Source organism: Quercus lobata, chromosome 5 (genome assembly GCF_001633185.2).
Source record: "Quercus lobata isolate SW786 chromosome 5, ValleyOak3.0 Primary Assembly, whole genome shotgun sequence".
Lineage (NCBI taxonomy): Eukaryota > Viridiplantae > Streptophyta > Magnoliopsida > Fagales > Fagaceae > Quercus > Quercus lobata.
The window spans coordinates 23,122,474-23,140,039 of NC_044908.1; the positions used below are offsets into that span (position 1 = coordinate 23,122,474).

General features: G+C 35.1%; 1 protein-coding gene across 1 annotated transcript; it reads right to left on the reverse strand.

Moving 5' to 3' along the window:
• Positions 1-14,467: 14,467 nt before the first annotated feature.
• LOC115990197 (G-type lectin S-receptor-like serine/threonine-protein kinase At1g67520) lies at positions 14,468-17,193 on the reverse strand. Its single transcript, XM_031114044.1, has 7 exons — positions 16,338-17,193; positions 16,141-16,236; positions 15,848-16,008; positions 15,465-15,675; positions 15,118-15,355; positions 14,868-15,018; positions 14,468-14,776 (listed from the first exon to the last, which is right to left on the reverse strand). The coding sequence occupies exons 1-7, from the start codon at positions 17,191-17,193 to the stop codon at positions 14,468-14,470; spliced, it is 2,022 nt and encodes a 673-aa protein (XP_030969904.1).
• Between the last annotated feature and the right edge of the window lie 373 nt (positions 17,194-17,566).

Sequence of the window (17,566 nt, forward strand, 5' to 3'; positions counted from 1 at the left end):
TGGTGATCCCGGAATGATGAACGTGATGAAGATGATTGGTGCATTCACCAACTGCTTAGAAAGCTTCTCACGAAGGTTTGAAAGCCCTAACTCCCGTACCCAATCCTATAAGGAAATCACCCCAAACGCAAGTGATGTGTGGGTAAAAGAGGGTACTTATGCATAAGCATTACAACATGTCCATGCATTAATACTTCCTATGTTTTGTGACAATGTTTGTTTGTTTGATTGTTGTTTTTGCTGTTGGTTGTTTGCTTGTCTTCTTGTGCATATTTTTAATTTTGTTTTATCAATCTTTTTGCTTTTAGTGTCAAAAATCCAAAAATCACATAAAAATTAGAAAATCAAAAAGCTTGATTGACTTTGTTGAGCTTTTGTCTCAAAACTTTTGTCTCAAAACTTGTTTTGTCTTGTACCTTTGTGCTAATGGCTTTGTGCATTTTCGAGCATTGCTTGTTTCTTTGCACTCATATCTCTGTGGGAGAAATCTTGAAATCTATGTGATTGTTGTAAATAGATTTTCAAACTTGTCATGAATGATTAGTGAATGGTTTTGTTGATCTTGAGACATGCATAGACTTGTGTCTATATATCTTCCCACTCTTTATTTTTGTTTTGCTAAAAAGAGCTCACCAAATGTAAATCTCCAAATGAAAAGAGATATTGAGCTGCAAAAGCCTGTCGCACATTCTAGTATTCGACTAGGAAAAAGGGTAAGCGACTTTATATTAAAGAAAATGTTTATTCAAAAAGCCAAAGGCTTGTTCATTAAAGTGAAATGTCAAATATCACTCTCACAATGAGAGGTGATTGCCTTAAAAGATCAAAAAGATCAAATGTTATGATTAAAAGTGGAGTCAAATGTAAAGCTCTAAGTTATGTTATCAAATTTTGTGGGAGGTCATATATACATATTTCTATAATTGAGATGAGTCACATGATCTAGTGCTAATTATGTATGTCTTGGTTGAATTGATCATTGAAGCTTCACATTAGACTAGGGACTATCTCATTGTTAATATCCACACATAACACACAAGTTTATGTTCAATAAATGCCATATTCATTTGTGTGATTGTACTTGATGAAATATGTTTTCACATGCTCAATCTTTGTTAATTCAAGCACAAAAAGATTTTTGAATGTTTTAGGTGTTTTTGGAAAGTATTTTGTTTGAAAAATCTGAAAAATTTCAAAAATCCTGTTTTGCCTTGTTTTGGAGGCTCAGTCGCGGGTATGTCAAGTCGTGAGCCTCAGTCGCATCTTCGCGAGTCATTTTTGGCGACTTGTTCGCGAGTGGAAGGTCCAGTCGCGAGGGTTACTCAGAGATTTTCGTGGCTAAGCTCGCAGGTAGACCTTCCAGTCGCGAAAAACACTTAGAAAAATTTTTCAAATTTTTGTCCTTGAGTGTTTTGGCGGCTTGAACTGGCGACTGTGTGGCGACTTAACCAAGTCGCGAAAAACGCGTGTTTGGCAGAAATAGGAGCAGTTTTTAAATCTTTTTCAGTTTTCCCTCGAACATTTGTGACTGTTCATCTTCTCTCTAAACTATCTCCCTCCCAAACACTCCGTGCTCCCATTTCCAATCTCCATTGTTGCATATTTTCTGCTCAAATTCTTCAAGTCACAGGTATGGGTTTTCAGTTTTGAACTCATTTCTACATGATTGTGTGTTTTTTCCCTTTGATCTTTCGCATATGTTTATGATTTAGAAATGGGTTTGTGTTTTGGCTATTGTTCTTTGTTCATGCTTAGCTTGCGGATGCTGTTGCTAAGATTTGTGTTGATCTCGGTTGTTTCCTTTTTGGTCTTCATCCTGTGCTTAGCTAAGTGCGTCTTTTATTTTATCTGATCTTGAGCTGTTGTGTTGTTTCAAAATGTTACGTTTGATGATGTGTGTTTTACTGTGCTGAATGTGCATTTTCTATTGTGATAATCTGTTGGGAGCATCTGTTAGTTTCAAATTGCTGAGTGTGAGTCATGTCATTTTTCCATTATATGTCTCAATGACATATATCTGCCTTTAGGATAGTTTCTATATCTACTGATTTTATTCTCCCCTGCATTCTCCATGTTGTTCTTGTGTTTCCTATTTTAGGCTTGTTTGTCCATGTGGTTGATCTAAGTAGCTTATTGTTTAAGTGTTCAAGTTCATCTGTGTGGTTGTAATCTCTTTGTTAATTACATGGTACTGACTAGGTCTACACATATATTGTTCTTTGCTGTTGTGGCCTCTTCTGATTGTTCACAGATGGCTCCCTCACCTCCGAAGAAGAAAACTCTTGCAAAGAAGGCTGACAAAAGATTGAAAATGGATTCTAAACTGTTTAGGTCAGTTCAACACTTTGAGAGATACAAGGATAACTTCTTAAAAGCTGGAATTATTCAAGAAAGATTTGTAGATTTGGAGGACTTAAGACAAACCTTTATCCCCAGCTGTTTTGAAGGTAGAGGATAGGAAAAGCTTTTGAGTGATTTCCCTGTAGTGTGTGAACCCCTGATTAGGGAATTTTATTCAAATGTAGTGATAAAAGAAAATGAGTTAAGTTGTTGGGTTAGAGGTAAAGAATTCATTTTGGATGCACATGTCATTGATGATGTGCTAGGGCTTGAAGGATTAGAAGATCAGGAATTTATCAATTACAAGAATAGGAGTGTTTCTATTGAAACAGTTCAACAAAGGATAGGTGGGCAGAGAGAAGGAAAATGCTTGAATACCACTGCCTTTCCAGTGGACATGAGGTGTCTAACAATAATTATGATGTTTAACCTCTATCCCATTAAGAAGTTGACTACAATCAACTGTGCTAGAGCAATTTTTCTAATGGATCTCAAAGAAAAGAATTTCATAGACATAAGTTCCCGCATATATGACACCATTGTGGATGAGACAAGAACAACCTCTAGGCCAAAATTGATCTTTCCCAGTTTGCTAATGAGGATTTTTAGAAGGAAGGGTGTTCCAATCCCTCAAGACATCAGTCCCATGTCCACACCCTCTGTAATTAACAAGCTTACCTGCAAAAGGATAAGTGTTAGGCTTCCAGGAGAAGAAGATGAAGGTGATGAAGGAGAGGGTGTCCCAATGGAGACTGAAGCAGAGGCAGCAGGGCATGCATCAACCTCAACACCCAGGAGGAGCGGCAAAAGGTCTAGAGCATCAACTTCCTCAAATACACCTCCAGATGCTTTCCAAATCATTCTGGAATGACTTGATGGGATCAGAGAAGTCCAGACTGAGCACTCTAAGAGGATGAGAGCCATGCAGGACCAGATTGATGTTTTGTCTGCAAAACTTGACAGCTTCACCACCTAGCCTGATCAGTGACCCTTTGGCCATTCCGGTCAAAAAGGGGGAGATGTTTCTGTTTGGTTGATAATGACATTGATGATTGAGAAGCAGAAAAGCAGCTCTTAAGGGGGAGTAATGTGTTGAGGGGGAGTTGTCAAAGCTATCAAGATCAGAAACTTTGTTTATATATGCTTATGTTTTGGGTATTTAATGTTTATATGGGTTTGGTACATTGTGTTTTTGGTGTATAGTTGTTTCTAACTCTTAACCTATACTCTTGGTTTAAACTTTAATATATTTTGATGATGTTATTCAGGATGTTTTGTGTTTTGTACCTATGTGCTTTTGTAAGCTTTTAGGGTTAATGGTTTATGCATAGTTTGTAGGCTTTATGGTATGTACCTTGCTTATTGCAGCCTTTATGCTATGTTGAAATCAGTACTTTAATGATAAATGTCTTGCATTTTTTATTTATGTACTGTCACTCTTGTGCCCTTGTAGGATTGTTCCTAGATGCATATACCTTGTGTATTATACATTGGTTGAGTGTTGAGCATACAAGTATCTTGCCTTATGCTTGTTAACTTGTATGTCCTTGTGTTCATTCCAAGTGTGAATGAGCACTGTGATCACTACCTTGTGGTGTTCACTTGGTTGATCAAGCCATGGTTCGTTTGTTAACTCCATCTTTGCTTGATCACTTATTACCTGTTTCATATGCATTTTACGATTTTCTGCTTAACAATGATCAATGTATATTGTTGTGTTTCAGGAGTCTTATGTTCATATGATTCAAGTGCTTCACAGCTTCTAGAGTTAGGTGTGAGTGAGTTTTGTTCAACTGTTCCCAACTCACATGTTAAGTCTAGAGTCTGTTTTAGGGTTTTGTCACGGAATAGCCAAAGGGGGAGATTGTAAGGTTGAATTTATTCAATCATCTTATTGGCTTTATTCCGTGCCAAATTTACTTGTAATTCAGCATTTAGTAACCCTGTATTTAGGTGGGTTTGATGTAAGGGTAGTGAGTGAGATAGAGTGAAGATTGCTCAAGAGTGTGCAAGAAAACAGAGACTCGCGGCTGGGCCTCGCGGGTGACTCGCGGCTGCAAGCCGCCAGACGCAGCACACGTGCCAAGCATGCTGGAAGGTGAACAGTCATGCAAGCTGGAGCACTACAGGACAAAACAGGACAACTAGCCATACGGTTATCTCGCGACTGGATCTCGTGACTTAGTCAAGCCGCGAGGTCAAGCCGCGAGCCACCCCTGTTTTGTTGAACCTAACGTTTCACATTCCTCTCCCACTCCAGTATAAATACCCCTTTTACCCACGATTGTGAGAGAGCTTCCAGAGAGAATTTTGAGAGAAAAACTCTAAAGAAAAACAAGATTGATTCACCCACAATCTATACATTAGAGTCTCTTCAGATTCCTCAACTCTCTTCCTCTCCATTGTCAAATCCTTGAGAGGCATTATACCAAACCTGATTCTCACCATTATCATTACTGTGAGAGAGCTGTTTGGATTTTTGGGAAGCAGTTAGGAAGGAACCAATCTTCATTGGTTGATGCTACGGTCTAGTAGCGGAATCCGAGAAGCTAGAAAAGAAAAAGGTTTGGCGCAACCTCGTTGGAGCAAGAAGCTTGGAGGGCTTAGGTGCACTGGGTAGATTAGGCTTGGAGGGTCTATTGCTGTCCATGTATCCCAACTGTATTTTCTAGTGGATTGTTTACCGCTTGGAGGGCGGCGGAGAGGTTTTACGCTGAGGGCTTCAGTTTCCTCTTCGATAACACATCGCGTGTTGTCCTTGTGTTTGCATCTTCCTTCCTCTCTATCTTTGCCTTTTTATTATCTGCTGTGGATTGTGTTTTGTTTTGACTTAGATAGTTTTTACCAATTTCATATTATAGCATATGTTAAGTTTCCGTACACTAGTTGTTTGACATATTGCTTAAGTTGGTTAAGTTGTAATTTGGGGGTCTAAACGTTCAAAGGTGTTTATACACGTTTTTGAACTTTCAGAAAACTTCAAACCTGCCTTAAGATGCTGATATTCTATTTTCTTGGATAGGGTTACAGCCTCATTTAAAGTATATAAGGTTTGTAAGGATATCTGATCTCAAACGGAAACTCCCAGCCCATGTACAAATATGGATATCCGTTGATCTTCAGTTTCCTCTAAATCATTGTGATTTGCCAACTTATCAAATTCTTCCATGTACTCATTAAATGTCCAAGTACCCTACCTGCAATCCTGATACTATCTGAACAATTCCTGCTAGTAATTTCGTGGTAAGAATTAATCTGCCATTAATCTCTTCATCCTTCTCCATGATCGTATCGAAAACTTTCGTTCACGGGTACGGTTTAATTGAACACGATCCCACTAGGTAGATGCTCCTCCCTTCAATTTGTAAGCCACCAAACACACCTGTTTGTCATCTTCAATACCCATATAATCGAAAAATTTCTCCACCTCACTGACCCAATCCAGATACTTTTCAATGGAGACATTATCGTTAAAGGATGATAACTCTACTTTCATCTGATAGTCCCTTTGCTCTTGATAATCTCGACCATTATACCTCACAAGACCACAATGATTCCCAAGGACTTTCTCTGCATACTCCTCGTCCTCACTACTCTCTTTGTTGTAGTCTTGTTGCCTATTCCAATTTGGACTGCGATGGGGAGGGTCATGCGATTGGTTATCACATCGCTCTTCGTCATCACAATTAGGGTTTTAGTTAAGCAGGGTGGGAAGCGCTTCTTGAATCTGGTCCAAAGTTTGTTAGGTTCAATCATGAAACTGTTGATTTTCAACATGAAAATCAAGGAACTTAGCCGTAGTGAGGATTGGGTTGTTGACATCGTCATCACCATCATTGTTATAGTGGTCACCATCTCACCAGTTAGCCATTAGACCAGGGTAAGTCAAGGCCCTGATACCAATTGATGTCACCAAAGCCTAGAGAAAGCACACACACGATGCTCTCTTGATGGAGCAGAAACTAGACTATTAGTTTCTGGTAGTAAACCTTGAATCCATGAGGGGTTTCCCTAAATCCACAAGGAGGAAAAAACTAGAATCCATCAGAGAAAAAATTTGACAAAAGTCTGTGTGTATGGACAATAATCTAATTTGCCTCTGACGACTACAAAACATATAACTACTGAGGGAAAAAAAAAAAGTCTGAAACCCTAATTCACCCTAATTACATGATTAGGTGACAAAATATTTAGATTTACCAAAAATGGAAAAATTGAGTTAAATGCAGAATCATGAACTATTGACCTTAAGGATTGTCCCAAAACAAGCGAGACCTGATTCTGACTTTTGAGTAAAAAGTTATTAAGGAAACAAATATTACTATAAACGACAAAATCACAATTTTTGGAGCCTAAATGAAGGAATTCACCATTTTCAAGGGGTACCTCATGGAAAAGCCATGGTTATTGCCCAGAAGGCTATTTCGCTTCAGCTTGCCAAATTTCATGTGATTCTAACTCCAAGGCCCATGATTTTTACTAGTGCCTTTTTGCCTTGCGCGTTGATTTAGGGCGCGCATGAGAGTCCAGGAAGGCCATGGCGGTCTGTTCTACATCACTGTGGGATACATTTTTTTCCTTTAAAATTAATATATGTATATGAAAATGAGATGAAGCATAAGGACAGAATAAATGTCACGTCCAGTGGGAGGGGGGACCAATTCATCTTGCTTAATATTTTGTGGAAGAGCTTTGCTGAAGTTTCCACATTTGTTTGGGAGATTGGAAGTTTATAATGAAGCAGACACTTTTAAAATATGAAGTCAATACAACGTTCCATTAAAGAATACGATTATGTGGTATGTAGTTTTGTTTTATTCAAAATCCATGATAGCGTGGTATAAAGATCTTTGAATTAAAAGAGATTATTCATTTATTTTCTCTTGGTTTATTGATTTCACAAATTATCAAGAATAGCAAATTAAAAAAAAAAATTAAGGAAACAAATATTTCTATGAACAGCAAAATTATAGTTTCCAAGGCCTAAATGAAGGAATTCGCCGTTTTCAAGGGTACCTCGTGGCTAAGCAGCGTTTATTACTCAAAAGGCTGTTTCGCTTCAGCCTGCCAAATTTCATGCGATTCCAACTCCAAGACCCATGATTTCCACTAGTGCCTTTTTGCTTTGCGCGTTGATTTCAGGCGTGCGTGAGAGTCCAAGAAGGCCATAGCGGTCTATTCTACATCACTATGGGATACATTTTTTCCTTTAAAATTAATATCTATATATGAAAATGAGATGAAGCATAAGGATAGAATCAAGGTTGTCAAAATCGGGATCCTACGTAGGATTGTGGGAGGTAGGTAGGATCATGGATCGTAAGATCCAACATTATTTGAGAAAAAAACAAAAAATACACATTGATATGTTAAATAATCATATAAATTATACATTCATTGATATCATTATCATACATTACTACATTCATTTGTAAGCATTATTTAAAGATGCCAAAAATCTCAAAATGTGATACTCTATTAGAATATTTCTTATTTAAGTCTAACTGACATTCTCTATATATTAAAGTTGAAAAACTTGGTCTATTGGGATTTTATTTTTAATTTGGATCCAACTGAGCCTTTTGTCACGTTAAAAAAGATTACAAGAAATCAAGGTCGTTTGAGATCGTCAAAATCATACGATCCTACCGATCCTGAACGATCACAAAGATCCTTGAAAGATTTAGATCGTTTTGGATAGGTGGGATCGTAAAATCGTAGGAACGTAGGATCTAGATCGGGATTTTGACAACCATAGATAGAATAAAGGTCACGTCCACTGGGAGGGGGGACCAATTCATCTTGCTAAATATTTTCTAGAGGAGCTTTGTAAATATGAAGTCAATTTTTTTTTTACTCAAAAAAAAGAAATAAATAAAATACAGCGTCCCATCAAAGAATACAATGATGTGGTATGTAGTTTTGTCTTATTCAAAATCCATGATTCTGCGGTATAACGATCTTTTAATTTTGAATTAAAAGTGATTATTCATTTATTTATTTTTGCTTTATTGATTTCGCAAATTATCAAGAATAGCAAATTAAAAAAAAAAATTATTAAGGAAACAAATATTTCTATAAACAGCAAAATCACAGTTTTCAAGGCCTAAAGGAAGGAATTCGCCGTTTCAAGGGGTACCTCATGGCTATGCCACGATTATTGCTCAAAAGGCTGTGTGATTTCTACCAGTGCCATTTTGCTTTGCGCATTGATCTCAAGTCTGTGTGAGAGTCCAAAAATGCCATAGCAGCCTGTTGTACATCACTATGGGATACATTTTTTCCTTTAAAATTAATATCTATATATGAAAATGAGATGAAGGATAAGGATAGAATAAATGTCACGTCCACTAGGAGGGGGGACCAATTTATCTTGCTGAATATTTTGTGCAAGAGCTTTGCTGAAGTTTCCACATTTATTTGGGTTACTGGATGTCTATAATGAAGGAGATGCTTTCGAAATATGAAGTCAATACAGCGTCCCATCAAAGAATACTATTATGTGGTATGCAGTTTTGTTTTTTTCAAAATCCATGATTACGTGGTAAAACAATCTTTTAATTTTGAATTAAAAGAGATTATTCATTTATTTATTTTTGGTTTATTGCTTTCACAAATTATCAAGAATAGAAAATTAAAAAAAAAAAGTTATTAAGGATACAAATATTACTATAAATGGCAAAATCATAGTTTTCGGGGCCTAAATGAAGGAATTCGCCTTTTTCAGGGGGTACTTCTTAGCAAAGCCATGATTATTGCTCAGAAGACTGTTTCGCTTTAGTTTGCCAAATTTCATGTGATTCCAACTCTGAGGCCCATGATTTTTACTAGTGCATTTTTGCCTCATGCATTGATTTCAGACGCACGTTATAGTCAAGGAAGGCCATGGCAGTCTATTCTATATCACTAAGGAATACATTTTTTCCTTTAAAATTAATATTTGTATATGAAAATGAGATGAAGCATAAGGATAGAATAAATGTCACATCCACTGGGAGGGGGGACCGATTCATCTTGCTAAATATTTTGTGGAAGAGCTTTGCTAAAGTTTCCACATTTATTTGGGTGACTTGAAGTCTCTAATGAAGCAGACGCTTTTGAAATATGAAGTCAATATAGCGTCCCATCAAAGAATACTATTATGTGTGCTATTTATTTTAATTCAAAGTCTATGATTGCATTGAATAACGATCTTTGAATTAAAAGAAATTATTTATTTATTTATTTTTGGGTTATTGCTTTTGCAAATTATAAGAACAGCAAATTATAAATAAATAAATAAAACTGAGGATAAGTTTCGTGCTTTTCTTGTCGTAAGAAATTCTCTTTTGGGTAAGTTGCTATAGAGGAAGGAATTAATTCAACGATTCATGTTTTAAGTGCAAATATGAAATATGGAAGAACAAGCTCTTATGCATGTGGCATAGGGATGGGAGGTTTTGTTTGAGCCAAGTAAAAGAATTTTTCGTACCCATGTAACAAAGCGTGTGGATCCATTGCAGAAGATGTTAAGGAAGTTGATCCAAATTTCTTCGGGCTTCTATCAAAGAATGAACAGGTCTTCAGCCCCCAATGCACGTAACTATTTAAAATATTACAATAAAAAATTTTAATTTTCTTCTTCTTCTTCTTCTTTCTTCTTTTTTTTTTTGGAAATATTCACGCCCTAGTCAGTAAAGTATATTTTGATTATTTTCCAAAGATACTTCATTGCATTTGTATATAATATTGATTAATTTTTTTAACCACTAAATTATAACTCGCGCAACATGCAATATAAGTTATAATTAACGTCTGCATTTATTCCCCCTTTTTTTTTTCTTTTTTTTTTTTTTAATTCCTAAAAGAATATTCATTTGGAAAGAATATTCCTACGTAATTGAGGGCACAATCTTCCTTTTGGTAACCATTGGCTCTTCTCTCCAACGGTTTTCGAGTCTAAATCTTCTGTACCATTTTTCCTGCTTCACTATATACTCTACAAATAAAAATATGTCATATGTCCATCTAATTTATTAAATGCTAAATTTATGCCTTCTATTATTTCAATTTTATAAAATAAATAAATAACCCATCATATTTAGATAATTGAAATAATAGAACGCATAAATTTAGCATTTAATAAGTCAGATAGACATGTGGCATGTTTTTATTTGTGGAGTATATAGTGGAGCAGAAGGAGTGGAATAACGATTTGGATTTACTGTTTTCAAGAAAAATGCTTGTTGTTTTAGGGCAAGTAGTTGGATGGGTTTGTTAAAAAACATGTTAATAACATCTTTGCATGGTTGGTCTATTTGCTGCATGGTTTTGTATGAACAAGTGACCAGCATGAATCCATCTCAATGCTTCATTTGGAGGATGTTAAGTTCTAAAGTTTAGGATTTTATGTATTTAGAACTCTAATGTGTATTGTTGGCAAACCATGATCAAAACAATGTGTTTAGAAGTGTTTAAAGCTAGCTCAAAGTTGTGTGTCAATGTAAAGTTGGAATTGAGTTAAAGCAGGAAGCATTGTGCCTTTCGGCCTGGCTCGATCGATCAAATGACAGGCTCGATCGATCGAAGCTCGGGCAGAATGCTTTTCTTCATATTCGTCCAACTCAGCCCTAGTTGTTTTAAAACGTTTTTAGGGTTTCTTATTTGTCCTAAGTATAAAAGGCAAACCCTAGCCACATTTTAGCGTTGCTCATATTTGCGGTTTGTCTAAATCTCTTGTGAGATCTAGAGGAGCTTTCCTTTACACAAACTTAGGGTTTTCAAGGAGAAAATTTATCTACGCCTTGATGATCAATTCAGTTGCTGCCATTGAAGTTTAAAGAAAACACAAGCAGGTGTGCTTGTAGCTGGTGGTGAATCCAAGAAAGAAGGAGTCCATGGATTCAGAGCTTGCATGTAGTCGTGTCAGTAAGTCTTATTGTATGAACTTCGATTCTTTCTAGTGGATTTGCTTTTTACCTTGAGGATAGCTAGGTTAAATCCTCCCCAGGTTTTTTACCGGTTTGGTTTTCCTGGGTGATCTTATCATTGTCTTATTTATTTTCCGTTGCTATGCATGATATGATTGTTTGATTGTGATAACCTAGACTTATTTAATTGGACTAAGTAACAACTTGGCTAATTACCTAGGTTTAATCAATTGTTTAAGGGGTCTAAAAACTATCAGAGGACTTGATTAGTTCAATATTGTGTCAAATAGCTCTATTTATCTACCTTCATTCCACATTTGCCATATCTTATAGGATTTCAGTTAGACATAATGTAACTATCAAGATCAGATTATTTCATACAATTTATGAAAGGTTTATTGTTTGGATTACTTACATGTCCTTTAGGATTGAGTGGGTGATCTGAATGTCATTTTACCAATATACATTTTAAACCTTAGATATATAAACTTATTTTCTTTCTTAGTTGCATTTTCCCAAGTCCCATAACTGTCTCTCACTAGCTCTCAACCCAATCTCACCTCACTTATTTTCTTTATCACCATTGTCCTTCTATAACTATGGTGCCAAGCTACTGCCACCCTCATTCTTCACTTCTCTCTATCACTCTTAACCTTAGTCACCATCATCATTTACTTTCACCTTTGAACTCTTTGTTATTATCACATCATCACTGTTGTCCTTTACTTCCTTTACCTTTATCTATTTTCCTTAAATTGAGTGTTGGGATTAGACATTAGCTTTTGTGGTTATTTTGTTTGACATATTATGATTGATTATTTGTGATATTTAGATATGCTTTAACTTTAAATGATTATTTGTGATACAGTTATTCTATTAGTTTTGAATATCAGATTAAAAAAATCTTTTTGTTTCGCTTTACGTAATTCAAATCAATTGAATTAATGCTATTAGGATTTTACCAAAACAAATGACCGTTTCCAGACAAGCGTTGTGGGGTGCCTAACACCTTCCCCACACGTAACTAGACTTTCGAACTCAAGAATCAAGATTTTTTACCATCCGTATTAAATTAGGAAAAATGACCATTTTTCGTAGCCTAGGATTGATAGTAAAATCAAATAAAGTCGAGTGACCAGTCACACCTTAGAAAAAACCCAATGATTGGTGGCAATTTCACTACCCTTGGTAATAATAGATTAAAATTGACTCAATTCAGTCACACATCAGAGAATAGAGATTACCCCTTTTCTAACCCTCTTTTATAGCACTCGAGCTATGCTAAGATGCGAGCGTCACCATGGTGGGTGGTCTACCGCCGTGAGGCATCGACAATTGAGAAAAAAAAAAAAAGGAACAAAATTAGAAAGAGTTTTAAGTCAAGTCAATAGCCTTGTAAAGGTATTAACCAATCCTACTACTGTGGATTGAGATCCCTAAGGATCCCACATCCAATCTCTCTCTAGGGTTACTAAGGTGGTAGAAATAAAATATAACTTTTTGAACTACTGTGTGATAGACATTTTTGTTCTATTTAGAATCCATAATTGTGTGGTATAAGGATTTTTGAATGAAATTATTTTTTTATTTTCTTTTTTTGCTATTTCTTTTGCAAATTATCAAGAATATCAAACATGAAAAATAGAGGATAGATTTTTTATTCTGGTAGAAAGTCACTAGAAACAAAATACGTGTCTCAAGAAAAAAAAAATAATAAATCCTTAAATTCACAAGGAAAGTTCCTAGGAATTTACCAGACAAATAAAGGAGAAAAGACGCCTATGAATTTTTATTAAACTGAAATCTATTGAACTTGATTGACTAGAAGAAGATGTTAAAAGAGATCATAATTGATACCGGATCATATATAACATGACTCTAATTTGAGTAGAAAAACATTAATAAATGCATTTAAAGTCATGAAAATGATAACCCTAAATTTAAAATTTTAAAATTACATTAAAAAAATACTAAAATTAATATCAGTTTTTTTTTTTTTTTTTTTGCATGTCACAAGAAAGTCTTTTTTGGTAAGCTGCTGTAGAGGAAGGGATCAATTCATGTTTAACTGCAAATATGGAAGGCCAAGCTCTCATGCAAGTTCTTCGTGTGGCATAAGGTCGGTTTTATGTGAACCAAGTAAAAAAAGTGTTCTTTTAAATTAAAAAAAGTAGTGTTTTTCGTACCCGTGTAACAAAGCGTGTGGACCCATAAGTGGGGTCTTGAGTCAATTCATCTTGACGATATATGAAGTATACACTTTTGAAATAGTAACAGGAAAGAACAAGGGAGCACACAGTCGACCATCAAAATTTTAAGGGAATACAGCGTTCAATCAAAGAATAATAGGATTACAATCAAAATCAAAATTAAAATCAAAATTGATAATTGTATATTTGTATCATTTGATTACTTCTTCTATTATTAATTATTTATTATTTATTTTTGATGAAATATTCAGTCCCTAGTCAGTAAAGTATATTTCCAAATATGCTTCATAGCATTTGTATAATATTATTGATGATTAAGTTTTTTCACCACGAAATTATAACCCGCACAATATGCAAATATACACTATTATTAACGTATATGGTTATTATTATTATTTATTTAACATAATAAGAACTTAACTCAGAAAAACCTTAATTTTAGTCGAGATCAATAATTAATCAACCGCCACATGTATTGTTTTATTTTATTTTAAATATATGAAATCATCCTCTCCTTTTTTTTTCCCCTCCCCAATTAACCTATCATTTTTTCCCTTTACATAATAAAATGCACAACGGAATATTGCATAATTACCGTCTTACAATAGATAATAGATACTTTAGCAGTCAATTTATCCCTTCGTGAATGGTTCATAGTTTATATCAATTAATATTTAATGATACCTGTACCAACTATAGCGCAATATCAAACATCTTTGACAGGACAAAGAACAAAGGAAATTTCTATTCTCCAATTAAATTCATCTAAATTGATAAAATTATTTAGTGAAATTAGTGTAGTAAACGATATAACCTTATTGTTGATACCCGATTTTGGTCGGGGTAGATCAAGCACACGTGACGACCACAGGTGTTTGTGTTCCAGACACAGAAATCTAATTACATGTAGCCCCTAATAAAAATCCTAATACATTTGAAATATATAGAAAAATAAATGCTACTATGTCTATCCCTAGATAAGCATACATTTGTAAATGATTGGTGCATTTATCTAGGATCCATCCCTGAAATTGTAACGTCATTGATGGAAAAGCTTTCCTTCTTCATTTTGGCTACCATTGGCTCTTCTACGACTGTCTTCATGAAAAATGCTGGTTGTTTAGGGGTAGGTAGTTGGATGGTTTCATTGAAAAGCATGCAAATAACATCTTGCATGGCGGGTCTATCTGCTGCATTTTCTTGTACACACAAGAGACCAATATGAATGCATCTCAATGCTTCATTTGAAGAGCATGATTCATTCAATGTTATGTCAATTAGCTCTATACCTCTACCTTCATTCCACAATTGCCATGCCTAATAGAAGTTCAGTTAGACAAAATGCTTACTATCATGTAAGACCAGATTTCATACAATTTACAAAGTTTTATTATTTTGGATTACTTACATGCCCTATAAGATTGAGTGGGTGATCTGAATCATAGAGATTGTTATTCTTCTTGCCAGTCAAAATTTCTACTAGTAGGACTCCATAACTGAATACATCAACTTTTGTTGAAATAATACCATTCATAGCGTATTCCGGAGCCATATAGCCACTGAAATAAGAAATGAAAAAAGAGCTTAATGTTTCTAAGAAGAGACTTAAACTCACCCATAATTAAACTAAATTATGTTAGGTTGAAATGTATTCTTACAAAGTTCCAATAGGTCGATTTGTCCTTTGTTCTGATTCCTTTAAACCAAATTTTATAGCTAGGCCAAAATCAGATATTTTTGGATTCATGTCATCATCAAGTAAAATGTTACTTGCTTTTAAGTCCCGATGAATTACTTTAAGCTTTGAATATTTATGAAGATAAACAAGCGCTTGAGCAATGCCTTCAATAATGTTGATGCGCTTCTTCCAATTTAAATATCTCCTTTTTGTAGAGTCTGTTTCAAAGAATAATGTAATAAGTAAATAAGCAATTGATAAGTGATGACCTTATAAATTGATAGTAGCAATAATTACAAATGCAATTATGCTAAACTTTGAGCATACCAAAAAGGAAGAAATCTAAACTTTTGTTGGCCATGTATTCATAAATTAATATTTTTTCTTCTTCTTGAATACAAAACCCTAAAAGTGTCACGAGATTAGTGTGCTGGAGTTTGGCGATGAGTATAACTTCATTTTTGAGTTCCATCAAACCTTGTCGAGAATTTCTGGAAAGTCTTTTTATGGCAATTTCTTGCTCATTGACCAATTTTCCCTGAAAATATTTCCCATTAGTTATATATTAATGTGGTCGCAATTTACTTGTCAATTTTACCAAGCCCTTGATTTGAGCTCAAGGGCTAGATCTTATTTCAAATTGTTCCAAAGAAAACGAAAAAATAAAAATAAAAAAAGGAAAGAAAGAGAAAGAAGGTTCATGATTTTACCTTATAAACTGGTCCAAAACCACCCATTCCTAGCCTATTTTCAGTTGAGAAATTGTTTGTAGCAACTGTGATGCTTTCAAAGCTAAAGATTTTCAAATCAGTCGAAGTCATTGCATGTCCAAATTCTTGTACTAGCATATTTTGTTTCATCTTTTTCTTCCCTAATTAACATACATGAAAAGTAGAATTTGAAAATACTGTTACTATAATTGTTCGAGTAAAATTTAGAGAAATATTGTTACTCATTGATCTTTAGTAATAAAATACTTTTAAAATATATAGTAGGAGATTACCTTTTGCTTTGTATATTTTCCATAATATAACGATGCAAAACAGGGTTATAATAGTTCCAACTTCCTCAACGATTAGCCATATCCACCACCTGCTTGCTGTAATATTGACAAATAAATTTTATACAGTTCTAAACATGTTATCTTCATATAAGCATGTAATGCATCAGTTAAATACATTTTTTAACAAGTAGACTTACCTTTGGATTCAGGGACGCATAACTCTCGCAAACCATCTGAACGATTACTTCTAAAACTTGTATCTCTGCGCCAAATCTCACCCGTGCCGGCGCGAGTGTCAAATGCATATCCAAAGTCAACCCAGGAACAATTGTTCTCACTGAAGTATGTCTTATTCTCATTTGAAATGAAGCCAAAATTAAAATACTTTTGGTTTGATAAACCATATGATGACGAGTTGGAACGCCCATTGAACCAAGGCCCAGTACTACAATGGAAGTTACCTCGCCACAAGATGACCAGTTGGTTACTATTGTTAAGGGTAAAGGATCCTAAGTCAGGGAAATCACGGTTTCTCTTCGGTGTTGTAGGCCAAGAACGTCCTGTTCTATTGTTTTCTCCAACTTTCATTCCTGGTACATGTGCGTCAGTAGTGTTTGGCCGCAAATCTCGCTTCACAGACCCTTCTGAATTCCCTTCGTACAGTACAAAATTGCCAACATCCAATAGAATAGCACTATTATTACTTTCACCTTGAACTGAACATAGTATCTTAGACTGATACCCTATGTATGAAATTCTCAAGTTCCCATAATCATCTATAGTAAGAACACTACATTTGTCAGCAATTGGAGTGCTTCGATTAGCATCCCAAACTGGCTTCTCATTGTTTCTGTTGTACCATATTCCTAGGTAAGCTATTCCTGCAAGCTGGAAGAATCGTATTATAAAGTTTTCATTAGCTGAAACTAGTTCATCCCCGTCTTTGAGCTCTTTCCCATGGACTAATTTATCAGCTAGCTTCGAATAAGATGGACCCAACAAAGGTAGCAAACAGGAAAACACAAGGAAAAGGTTTCGTGCTTTGCTCGCCATTATCAAAAAAGTCTTCGATCATGTAGGAATGGAATTAGGATTCAAGAATAGTACATCTGTATTGGGCCTTTTTCCTTTTGTATTCTGGCAAACTGAAGTGTTACTTGAGAGAGAGCGTCAGGCTGACTGTGGCGGAAAAAATATCTCCTTGTCCTTTCTATGAGCGGAACGCGGGTCACACATGTTGGAAATATAGTTTGGAAAATTGCCCAGATTGATTAAGAAAGTTACAAAGCAATTTCAATAATATATGATATATCGGTAAAATAAGAAGTGCACAGATTAACTTATAAGCAAAATAGACAAGTGCAAAAGAGGGGAAGGTGCAGCTGACAAGTTTGCTAAGAAAATATAAGATGATTGAGGGTTTTGT

Bases quoted from the DNA above. Each gene is read 5' to 3' on its own strand.
- LOC115990197 (XM_031114044.1), bottom strand. From the start codon at position 17,193: ATGGCGAGCAAAGCACGAAACCTTTTCCTTGTGTTTTCCTGTTTGCTA. The intron at 16,237-16,337 runs GTAAGTCTACTT...TCAATATTACAG, and splicing joins ATGCGTCCCTGAATCCAAAG to CAAGCAGGTGGTGGATATGG. The intron at 15,019-15,117 runs GTAAGAATACAT...TTCTTATTTCAG, and splicing joins AATCGACCTATTGGAACTTT to TGGCTATATGGCTCCGGAAT.